Raw genomic sequence first — 11,902 nt, forward strand, 5'->3', positions numbered from 1 at the left:
TTACGGTGTGGACGGTGTGGATCTCCATGGTGATGGTGTGGATGGTGTGGATCTCCATGGTTACGGTGTTGGTGTGGATGGTGATGGTTTTGATTTCTATGGTGACGGTTTGGATGGTTATGGTGTGGATCTCCATGGCGACGCCTTTTCCCGCCGCTCTCTGGCGCCCCCTGCCGCTCGGACCCGAGCTCCACACGCCCGTGACGTGACGTCAGAGTCGTCATGGCGTCTGCGGGACTGAAGCTAGAGCTGCAATTGAGCTAAAAAAAAAATCTGTCGACAGTTTGTGGAAAACGAAATGGAGAAAAATGCAAACGTGCATGAAGCCAGAGACACGACCTCCCCGTCTCCCAGGACGGCGGGGGACGTGAAGGATGCTGCCGCGGGTTCTGGGCTGAAGGGAACCAGCGACCAATGCACGAAGAGTGAACCTCCGCTCAGTAGTAGTTTGGTTCTCGGTAGTTGCAGTGATGGCTCCAGCCCCGCCGTCCATGGGATCCCGGCGGTTGCGAACCCACAACCCACAAACACCACTCAAAGCCTACCATTGCATGGAGACGACGTGGTAGGGAACGGGCCATGGACGGACCCGGACCCCGACCCGGGGCCGAGGGATGCGACCAGTAACGGGATGGGGAAGAACTCGGTGGTGGCTTCAGGAAATAGCGAGGGTGGCACCTCAAAGTTGGTGGATAGCAGAAAGGGGGATCTACTCTCGACTCCTACTGATGTGAGCAGCACGGGTCTGGTGCAGGAGGACACTTTAGGCGGTGATGGAGTCGAGCAAAGGAAGCCTGTCAGACCCAAACATCTATGTCCGGACACTACCATATCGTCGACCAGCGTCAGGTCCGAGAACCCCGCTGACCAGACCACATCCGACGGATTGCCAAGTACGAGTGACCCCGATCCGAGCTTTGTGGGAGAATCTCGTAGTATAGATTCACTCGAGTCCTTCTCCAACCTGAATTCCTGCCCCAGCTCTGAACTCAACAGCGAGTGCCTGGAGGAACGGGGTCTGGCCTTGTCTCTGCAGAGCGAGGATGGTGCTGATGAGACTAAGGTTTCCTGCGCCAAGGACCGAGGCGCCGCCGGCCAGTCCATCTACCACATCAAGTGGATCAAATGGAAAGAGGAAAACACCCCCATCATCACCCAGAACGAGAACGGGCCGTGTCCACTGCTGGCCATCATGAACGTCCTTTTGCTGGCTTGGAAGGTGAGGAGCCTGGGAGATTGGAGATAAAGCACAACAGTGTAACGTGTCAAACATGTGCAGGTGGTTTGTTGGAGTGTGAGCAATGGTGTGTTGGTTCTGCAGGTCAAGATGCCCCCTATGATGGAGATCATCACTGCTGAACAACTCATGGAGTATCTTGGTAGGATTTCATGATCTTCAGCCTCACACAAGCCTAAAACATCTCTCATCGCCGATTCCTATTCACCCCGGATTGTATAAATCCATACACACCGTGTATGCTGTTTCTTATTCTGCTTTGGTTTTGGAAATCAGTGTTTTTTATCACTTCAGAATATGTTGATATGTGTGATAGGTTATAAGCCTGAGCCACGCATCATTCCAATGTTATTAGGTCTCAGGTACTGTCCCCTTTTGATATACTCTCGGAGGCCTGTGTAAGTTGTGGAATCGACATCCACTTTGGAATGAACCCTTGCTGCTGTCACTGGAATAGGAACCATTTTATCTTCTCTGACCCCCTAGCCTCCTCATAGCTAGAAGGTTTATTCAGGGTCTGCTTACTGAGATGGGTCCTTATGGTTTTTTGTTTGGCTCAAGCCATACTTCAGGCATTCAGGAGTCTAAAAGGATAATGTTGACTCTTTTAAGACTACATTTTCCTTGTAGCTATTTGATTTATGATAACATTGCATGGAAGGTAACTGAATTTGAATTGCTCACACCAGGGGTGGCTAATGCAGACAATAATCTATAATCCAGCCCATCTGCTTTCTATACATTAGCTCCATTTGACAGGACAAAACTCTTTTGTCCTTACTGAGCGTAAGGTTTACTGTCTGTGTTTTATAATGAAAGTTCTGTCACCATTTTTGTCTTTTATTTATGCAACCTCTCCCTTCTGCAGGAGATTACATCCTCGACTCCAAGCCTAAAGAGATCTCTGAGGCCCAGCGGCTAAACTATGAGCAGGTGAACTTTGCTTTCCTCGCTCATAAATGATGGACATGATACACAAAGTAACTCCTCCTTGTCTGCCTTTAAAAGGATGGTTTATTGTTATGGCTTGTATGCTGATCATCTTAATATTGCCGCTACATACCAATGTAAATACAAATATATTGGCAACGCTTCTATAAAACGTACAATCAAAATGAACGATAGCATTTGAGGGGTTGACATTTTGAACAGGATCAACAATTCTCATTCAGTTCTCTCTGTCTAACTCAAATGCAAACCAGCTCATCTCAGTTTTGTCAGACAAGCAAAGAGATGAGCATGCTGAACCTGCAAATTCCTCTGCACGCTTGAACTTATTAGCAGTCTTCATTAGGATTTTTTTTTAAACCAGATCACTAGTTTTGTTCAGCTATAGATTATTGATGTTTTTCAATAAAACATGGACCTACAAATCAATTTGTATTAAACCAAAACACATATTTATCATTGTACACAAGTGTTTTTTTTAGAGTGGTAGTCCACAACATATAATACACAAAATATGCATACACAAAACTGCTCTTTATACCGCTCTTTATAAAAGTACTAGTGAACTCACTCCACAGATGCATTGAGGTTGCCCTAAATAAGATGGTTGGATTAACTGTGTTAACGTTGTGATGAGCGCCCAGTAAAGCGGCCTTGGATTCTATAGGTTACGTAAGCCGTCTCTGGTGTGATTGAGTGTCAGGGCGTCGGATCGTGGTGAGTCCCGTGGTTGCTGGTGTGTAGCCACCCATGGCTCTCCATCTCAGGGCTGCACATTGAGGCTGTGGCTCACATACAGTGCAAGGAGCCAGCCGGGCCCCGTTCGGACACGCCTTCAGTCGAGGAGGAGATCAAACCTTTTAAATTGAGCAGAGATACTTTTTAAATGTACAGTTAGTAATTCAATGTACCAAGGGGCTGTATTTAAAGCTCGAAAAATAATACAAATAAAAAGTAAAATTAAAAATGCAACGCAACTCTATCGTCGCACAGCTGGTGGTGGGCGATGACGTCATCGTTTGCGTTTCAGGCGTCCACACGAATCCTCACACGCAACCGCATCGGTCACTTTTTATCAGGCCCTACTAGTGTCCGTAGCTTCCCCCCGGTGGGTGGGTTCCAGCCTGACTGGGGATGCCATGCCCCAGAGCCCTCCTCTTCACTCTTTGGTGACCGTTGACACGCGCATGTTATATTTTGATGTACTCTGTAAGCAGGAAAGAATGCACTTGTTTCCATCTGTAAATAGCTTTTTGAATGACAGTACTGTTGTTTCAATGAACTGTGAGGAGTTCCCTGCTTGTTGGGGGGGATAATGTTGTTGTGAATGGCTGAACAGGAACACAGAGCAGACAGCTGTTTGTGTCGGAAGAGGGGGGGTGGTTTGTGTAGCTTTGGTGGTTGACGGGTGAAGGTTGTAGGCTGGAGGTTAGGGTGGAGGCTCTTTGAAATTTAGGAGAAGAAAGGGTTGGTTGGGAAGATGAAATGGTTGTGGTGGTTGTGGTGGTAGAGCAGAGCAGATATCAGAGATTGGTCCAGAATATGGAGTTTCGATCTGCCTGGTTCCAGCCCGTGAACCCATGCACACTCTTAAAGATATTCTGCGTTTAAGGGTCTGGTGTATGATGGTTGAGTGAAGCTCAGTTCAGCACAGGGACACATGCAGATAGAATCCATGTGATCATATCAACAGAAAACAACCGTACAGTCACGGAAAGGTCAGACTCTGCCTGTGAAGTCCATCAAGTCACATCTGGGATGTCTCTGATTCTGCTTTTGAATGCATCTCTGATTCTGCTGATGAAGTCCTCGTACGTTCGGATACGTATGTTTTTGTTTATATGAAGAAAACCACAAAGGACAGCCACGTGACTGCGTTGGTTATCAAGGCAGTGATTGGTTTAGAACCGCGCCCAGTCTCTTAAAACAGAATGAAGAGACTTCAGACTGAATTACGAAGTGAAACAAAACTGTAAATGGGATGATTTACCGCCTTATATTGAATATGCATGTCCGACTAAAGTCGAATCCTTGCGCCATTTTCTAATTTTTTATTTGTATAACCAAAATACAAATACAAACCAGCAAAGACTGGCCCGTTTCCCACTAATGGATTTCATAGCAAGCTGTTTGAATCCATAAAAAACAGACCTAGTTCTAAATTCATCTTCTAAAACACTATCTGTCACACGCGGCTATGAGGAGGATTAAAATAGCGTTTGCTTGGATGTTCTTTGGTTATTAAATATTGATAAGAAGAGCAGCGGCTGAACTTGGTTGTATTTTTCTGTTATTGCTCTCAGAAGTGTGGAATGTTCTCAGATACTTGACAAAGTTAACGTCACCAGAAAGGAAAAACAAAGTCTTACTTAACCGGTATGCCTCCCTCAGACATACCGGTCTGAGTGAGTGGTGGAAATCAGTGTGTACCTACTAAGTGATGTACCTGAGATACAGGCCTAAGCTGTATGTTGAGACCTTAAATCTTTAAATAGTTAATCGTGTGTGTGTGTGTGTGTGTGTGTGCACGCCCATTGTGCAGGTCGAAGTTGAAATGGATAATGTCCTTGAATGCTGAAGTAAATTAAAGATTAAAGAATTCAGCAGAGACAAGCCCTCAGGAAATATACAATACGTAAATAATTCAGGATATCCCCTCACACACCCACACAAAACACACACACATACGCGCACACACACACAATTATTCAGGCTGACAAATGTGGTAGAGAGAGTAGCGAGTCATTCTGTTTCTGTCGTGTAAACCCCCTTCCTCGTCTCTATGTGGTGACCCAGAGCCCCACGGCTAGAAAGTTCTGTCAAGTGACCGGAGGTTTTCTGTCCCCAGAACATGAGTGACGCGATGGCCGTCCTCCACAAGCTCCAAACCGGGCTGGACGTCAACGTGAGGTTCACCGGCGTGCGAGTCTTCGAATATACCCCAGAGTGCATCGTGTTCGACCTCCTGGACATCCCTCTGTACCACGGGTGGCTGGTCGACCCCCAGGTGAGAAGGTCTCTCCTCTCAACCCTGAAACCCAGTTGGTACTTATGAGTTATGGGAGTTAGTGGAAGGAATACCACGTTATTGTTCAAATACTAATACAGCTGGAGATGCAGATTACAATTTTTGCGTCACTAGAGAAAGCTAAGTTATTGTAAGCAACAAAGATATTATTAAATAATCTATTTCAAAATCAAAGATTTTTGCGATGCCCTATTTCGGTAAAACATATCAAGAAATTGTTTCAATTTTACCACAGCATCAACCAACTGACCAATCACAGGTTCTGGGATGTAAGCATGACCACATATTCTAAAGTTAATCTTTAAACACGTTTATTAGTATTTTTACCTGCAAGTGTCAATTGGTAAACTAATTAGCCCACGGGTATACCCAGCAAACATCAATAAAATGACAATTAGCCACACAGTCCTATTAACAAAACTTGTGGGACAGTGCTAGATGCTTCCCATCCCGTCCTCATCTCCACCGTGGATGATTCCAAAACGCGCTCCTCTGCTCCTTCCAGATGCAGGACATGGTGAAGGCGGTGGGGGCCTGCAGCTACAACCAGCTGGTGGAGAAGATCATCTCCTGCAAGCAGTCGGAGAACAGCGAGCTGGCCGGGGAAGGTGAGCTCCCTCAGGTCCTCAGGTTTGGACGTCAGTAGTCATTGACTGACGGCGTCGTTGGACATGTCACAACACGCTCACACTGAAAGAGGTGGACACTGCTAACTGAGCGCTGGATCTGTGAATAAGTGTTCGTCCATGAATGGATGAATGTCAGGTAGTATTGTAAAGCGCTCTGTAAAGTGGTCACTGGTTAGAAGAGCGCAACGTAACCGCACTCTGTTTACCGTACCGTGCGTTCCCCTTTAACGTTCCCCATTAACGTTCCCCATTAACGTTCCCCATTGACGCTCCCCCGGGACGCTCCAGGCATGGTGGCGGAGCAGTTCCTGAGCAGCACGGCGACCCAGCTCACGTACCACGGGCTGTGTGAGCTGACGGCGGCCGTGCAGGAGTGGGAGCTGTGCGTGTTCTTCAGGAACAACCACTTCAGCACCATGATCAAACACAAGGTACGGCAGTACGCAGTAGGAGGATGCAGTGTTATAGTACCACCGTGTGCACGCACCGCCATCACCCCTCATGCACAGTAAGTCCCATACTACGTACAGTGGTAGCAATACAAGGACACGGAGGGGTGAGGAATGAGCACCAGGCCTATGAGCACATCTGTAGCAGGTCTCAACTCCGACCGCGGTCTGAATTGCATTTGCTTGATTTTCCTTCATTTGCATAACTGGGCCGTTCTGTCCTGTTATCTACAGCAGGAGGAAGTGGCGCCTGTAAAATGCATTTGAATAATGATGCGATGGCCAACATAAGGACTGGAGTCCCTTTGTAGTCTGGTTTTAATGGCTGTCACCTACGCCCTTCTCCTCTTCCTTAAAATGCACACGCACAGAAATCCAGCCAATCTGTTAGACTGAGGTGTGGACAGACATTAGATTCAACTAGCAAACGAGTGGATATGTGTTTACAGATTTGTGTATACAGATTTGATCTTTTAACCATACTCATTATCAACCTTAAAAACAATAACGCTTTGGGAAACTCATTCCTCTATCAAAGATATATTGCCAAAACATAAGGGTGTGTGTGTGTGTGTGTGTGCGTGTGCGTGTGCGTGTGCGTGAGCTCTAACTGTGAGATGTGTGTTGCCAGGGCCAGCTGTACCACCTGGTGACGGACCAGGGCTTCCTGACGGAGGAGAAGGTGGTGTGGGAGAGCCTCCACAACGTGGACGGCGACGGCAACTTCTGCGACTCAGAGTTCCGGTTGCGCCCGCCGTCGGATCCGGAGACTGTGTACCGCGGGCAGCAGGACCAGATCGATCAGGTGGGCCCGAGCACTGACCATCACTAGGTTAAAGGAGACATCCGGTGTAAAACGGATTTGGGATGTGTTTGGTATGATAACGAGTTGGGATGTTCGTTTTGGAGCTAAAAAGCGCATATAGGCGCATTCTTCAGTTGGCGGTTTTTAGTCGATTCTATCAAAACGCTATCAACTTGTAACGATAGGGGCATGTGTTATGGTAAAAACTAAATAGCTATTTTAAACCACTTAAAAGTCTAGAAGTAGTCCGCACTTCTTTGGTAGTATAATAAGGGTCTTAACATAAGTCATTGATAACTTTGTAAGTGTACAGATCGTTTATTAAAAAGGACATTTTATACACACAATATCATCAGTAGTCCAACCATCGACGCCATATGGTTTTTAAGACTCGATAAGTAGATTGACGAACACAGAGATTGTGCCATCCATCAACAACACGCAAGCTCTGTGTACACATGCCCCCATCGTTCCAAGTTTATAGCGTTTTGGTAGAATCGACTAAAAACGGCCAACAATGTTTTTAGTTAAGGATGCGTCGATACGCGCTTTTTTGCTCCCAAAAGAACATTCCAACTCGTTATCATGCTAAACATATCCCAGATCCATTTTACACCAGATTTCTCCTTTAACCCATTCCCTGTATACAATAGAGACGGATAGGTTAAGACGCTATGCAATGCTAAGTAGTATTTTTAAGTGCCAGGACGTACGACGCACAATAAGTGCCTAAGAGGGGTTCTAGTACATGAACTGCACTCCACTGACTGAGCCTATTTGCTTTTCTTTCTCTCTTAAATCAATATGTGTACAAGTTTGCAGCCAGAATAATCGAATGTTTCTAAGCTACTCGTATATAGGCCTTTATGTAAAATACTACTTTGTTTTGAGATTTTGAGTCTAAAAGTGTGTGTGTGTCTCTCTCTCTGGTGTGTGTGTCTGTGTGTGTGTGTGTAGGACTACCTGATGGCCCTGTCGCTGCAGCAGCAGAGTGCGGAGGTGGAGTGGGCGGAGCTCCCCGAGGGCGTCAGCGACCTGGAGCTCGCCAAGAAGCTCCAGGAGGAGGAGGACCGCCGCGCCTCCCAGTACTACCAGGAGCAGGAGCAGGTACCAACACACACACACACACACACACACACACACACACACACACACACACACACACACACACACACACACAGCAGACATTGCGACAGACAGACAGACAAGTGCACAGACACACACACAGTTAAACAGAAACACACACAGGTGCAAGCAGGCAAATACAGGCGCACACACACACACGCAACCAACCAGACAGACGTTAACCCTGCAGCGTGACGTGACGCCTGCTCCTCCTCTCCCCCTCTCCCCCTCTCCTCCTCCTCCTCTCCCCCTCTCCCCCTCTCCCCCTCTCCTCCTCTCCTCCGTCTCCTCCTCCTCCTCTCCCCCTCTCCCCCTCTCCTCCTCTCCTCCTCCTCTCCCCCTCTCCTCCTCTCCTCCTCTCCCCCTCTCCTCTCCCCCTCTCCCCTCCTCTCCCCCTCTCCTCCTCTCCCTCTCCTCCTCTCCTCCTCTCGGGGCAGCAGGGCCAGGAGGAGCCGGCGGGGGCGGAGCCAGGCCACGGGGAGAGCGGGGCTGCGGCCGCCGACCCCGCCCCCAGGACGGGGCCCGGGGGCGGGGTCGAGGCCGCCGTGGGGCCCCCCTCCAGCCCCGGGAAGCAGCCCGCCGCCGGGGAGCGCAAACCCAAGAAGGAGTCCAAGGATAAAGACAAATGTGTTCTTTTGTAATATAGTGTGTGTGTGTGTGTGTGTGTGTGTGCGCGCGTGAGTGAGTGTGTGCTTGCGTGCACATGCCCAGCTGTGCATGTGTAAATCTGAGAAAAGGGGACAGCGTTTGAACAACACTACACACAGCTCCCCTCGCCCCGAGAGAGAGAGAGAGGGAGAGAGGGAGACAGAGAGAGAGAGAGAGAGAGAGAGAGAGAGAGAGAGAGAGAGAGAGAGAGAGAGAGAGAGAGAGAGAGAGAGAGAGAGAGAGAGAGAGAGAGAGAGAGAGAGAGAGAGAGAGAGAGAGAGAGAGAGAGAGAGAGAGAGAGAGAGAGAGAGAGCCAGCTGGGAGGGAGAGCGAGACTCAGAGGACTTGTTGTCCCACCACTGGTGCCTGCTGCCCTCCCCTTCCCCGGCCTGGAGGTCAGCGGAGGGGATACCTCGACGTCTACCGTACCCCCCTCCCCTCACACACGGCGGCTCTCGGACGGCGTCACAAGTCGCACAACGCACTCTATTTGTGACGGGGGCTCGAGCTCGGGGCGGTGGCTTCTGTTTCATAGCAGCACCCCCCCCGCCCCATGTGTCCGAGAGGAGGATCACTTCTCGCTCTCCTTATGGAGGCTTTGTGGGGTTTCCCAATCTCCTCTTGCGTCCTTCCCTCACTCGTATAACGGAGAACACTATTAGGCTGCTAAGGCCATTTGTCGGATTGCTTTGTACACCCCATAACGTTGTCTTGTGCTGATTTGCCTTACCACTGTTTGAATGTCTAGTTTTTAACCGTACATTTTATTTTTGTGATGATCTTCATATTTTATTTGCTCAGCATGACTGATGTAACGTTACAAAAGGCGAATACTTTTGAAAGCTATATACATTTTAGTATTTATTTTCTCTATCATTATGCCCTTTATGTTATCGACCTGCCCATCTCACCACGGACAATCACACCCAGCACCCTGGGATGGGGGGCTGAGATCTAGACGGTTCTAGATCAGCTAAATGAGAGCGCCGCCAAACAGAAAAAAAGAAATTCTTTAATCATTGGAAAATAATTTGCACATCGCTTGAAAGGCCAAACACCTCTTCCACGTCCAACTTTTCTCCCTTTCATCTAATCAGGCCACGGTTCTCATAGTCTGGAACCCATTTAGATTCCCTCTGAGCGTCTGTAAAGAAGATCAATGGATTTCAGGCGACACGCTCCACAGACTGACACTATGTTGACTGATGATTAGACTGAATAGTCCTTACTTTCATCAGACATAACCCTAATTAAGCAATTTAAACATATATGCTGGTCTAAATATCCAGAGATTTCAACCTTAACACCTAATGAACACGTTCTTGAAAGAGAACCTTTAGTTTGCAGACATTGTGTACATAACTAATCTGCACTTGTTGTTATATAGACGTGTGTAGGCAGCCACGAGCCTACTGCCTCCGGGGAACCTTTTCTATACATTCCAGTGGGATGCCTTGACTTAAGCCTTTATTTGTCATATCAAACAACGGTTCTAAGGGTTCTACTTGTCTCTGGGTCGGTCCATCGGGAGTACTTCTGTGGTTGTGTGGATCTCAATAACAGGTGGAGTCCAAGGACCGCTGGGTCCTTCAGAGACACCAGAGAGTTGCAGCAGCAACTCCTTATAGGATGGTTTAAAGGCGTACCAAGGCTACACTTTGTACATAAACAGCCTTACAGCACCATGTTATAGGACACAAGCATACAACCTAAAGAGACAATCCATACATACACAACAGAATTACTCTCAGGCCTTCTCTGAAGGGACATTTAATTTAGTGTATTTTACAAATCTCATACTTTAGCCAGTATGCTGGCCTGTTTCAGCTTTATTACAGACACTGATGTGTGTATATACATATAGAGTATGTTAAAGGACAGCTTCATAGTTCTGTGCATAGGTATGTCAACCGACACTTTCACATGAATATATCCTTATTGTAGAATTTTACAACTTTTACATTGGTTAACGCTGCTGTGCTCTTGTTCACTTAAACCAACGGAATATTTAACTTAATGTGGTTAAGGAACACAATGTTATTCACGACGATGTGGCGGGCTTTCTCCAGTACTTGAGTCTCGACTACCACAGTAGATGTGTGAAGGGAATAGTTCAATGTGTGTAATGCAAGATACCAGATTTCTACCTTTTCAGGAAAATTATTTGGGGCGAAAGACGAGATGAGACGAGAGGTCTATTAATCCTTTCTCAGTTTTGGGGATCAAACACCTTTGAGCAAAATGTGATGACGCTACTCTTATTCAACTCTGAAAATAATTGGACACAGCTTTTATTTAATTACCTGCCACATTTCTTAGCCCGTTTGGTCTATTGACGAGACATTGAGATTGATTGGTTTGGAGATGGAGCATTCATTAAAACGTTTCTATAATGTGAAAGAGTGTGTGTTGGTTAGTGCTTTGATTCGTGGGGATTGTGTTTCCGTTTATTTTAAACCACACATCATTTTTGCTGTAATAAGTTTTGAGTTTTGCCCATGTTTCCAAGATGAACTGATCAAAAATGTATTGTGTGTATTCAATGTCTCCAGTGAGTATATGCCTTGTACAAATTATGATAGGGTAAATGCTGTAACATACTAGTCTTTTGACATGGTGGTCTTTAAACATGTCCTTGTAATTGGTTTTGCACTGTTACATTGATATGCACTGCTAAACAAAGTGGAACAGAAACATACCTCATTTTATATAGATCAGAAATGGAGCAAGTGGGTATGTTGCAATGATAAGTAAATGACATGGGGACTTGCTTCATAATGTAGATGAATAAAGCTGCAAAGTATCATCGGCTGCTCCCATGTTTTGGCCTGGACCTAATTGAAGGAGCCTAATTGAAGAAGGAGGAACCGGCTGTAGTTTAACAACATAAAGCCATGGTCCCAGCATGGCTAACCAACGCTAGATTGTACTAAAGATGTGGACCAGAAAGTAAGTTAGGTAACTCATTTGCCCCTACACACACCGAAGGAAAGGCACTCCTGGGCACATTGCCTAGGGAGGTGAAGGGACGTC

The 11,902-nt window shown here is 46.9% G+C and overlaps 1 protein-coding gene across 3 annotated transcripts; it reads left to right on the forward strand.

The window, feature by feature from the left end:
* Nucleotides 1-44: 44 nt before the first annotated feature.
* On the forward strand, nt 45-11,681 carry mindy2 (MINDY lysine 48 deubiquitinase 2). Of its 3 annotated transcripts, none has more exons than XM_030377719.1 (9): nt 45-1,219; nt 1,322-1,379; nt 2,106-2,170; nt 5,034-5,192; nt 5,719-5,821; nt 6,131-6,273; nt 6,923-7,096; nt 8,054-8,203; nt 8,662-11,681. In XM_030377719.1, exons 1-9 carry the CDS (start codon nt 299-301, stop codon nt 8,860-8,862), a joined length of 1,974 nt encoding a protein of 657 aa, XP_030233579.1. In that variant the 5' UTR covers nt 45-298; the 3' UTR covers nt 8,863-11,681. The 3 variants fall into 3 exon arrangements, with proteins under 3 accessions (XP_030233579.1, XP_030233581.1, XP_030233578.1); XM_030377721.1 differs by having other exon boundaries at nt 8,668-11,681; XM_030377718.1 differs by having other exon boundaries at nt 46-1,219; nt 8,659-11,681.
* Nucleotides 11,682-11,902: the final 221 nt, after the last annotated feature.

This window comes from Gadus morhua, chromosome 14 (assembly GCF_902167405.1).
Source record: "Gadus morhua chromosome 14, gadMor3.0, whole genome shotgun sequence".
NCBI classification, from domain to species: domain Eukaryota; kingdom Metazoa; phylum Chordata; class Actinopteri; order Gadiformes; family Gadidae; genus Gadus; species Gadus morhua.

What these genes read in the sequence shown, in the direction of transcription:
- mindy2 (XM_030377718.1), top strand. Translation starts at nt 299, where the DNA reads ATGGAGAAAAATGCAAACGTGCATGAAGCCAGAGACACGACCTCCCCG. An exon ending in AGCGGCTAAACTATGAGCAG is followed by an intron (nt 2,171 to 5,033) that starts GTGAACTTTGCT and finishes TTCTGTCCCCAG; the next exon opens with AACATGAGTGACGCGATGGC. An exon ending in AGCAGGACCAGATCGATCAG is followed by an intron (nt 7,097 to 8,053) that starts GTGGGCCCGAGC and finishes GTGTGTGTGTAG; the next exon opens with GACTACCTGATGGCCCTGTC.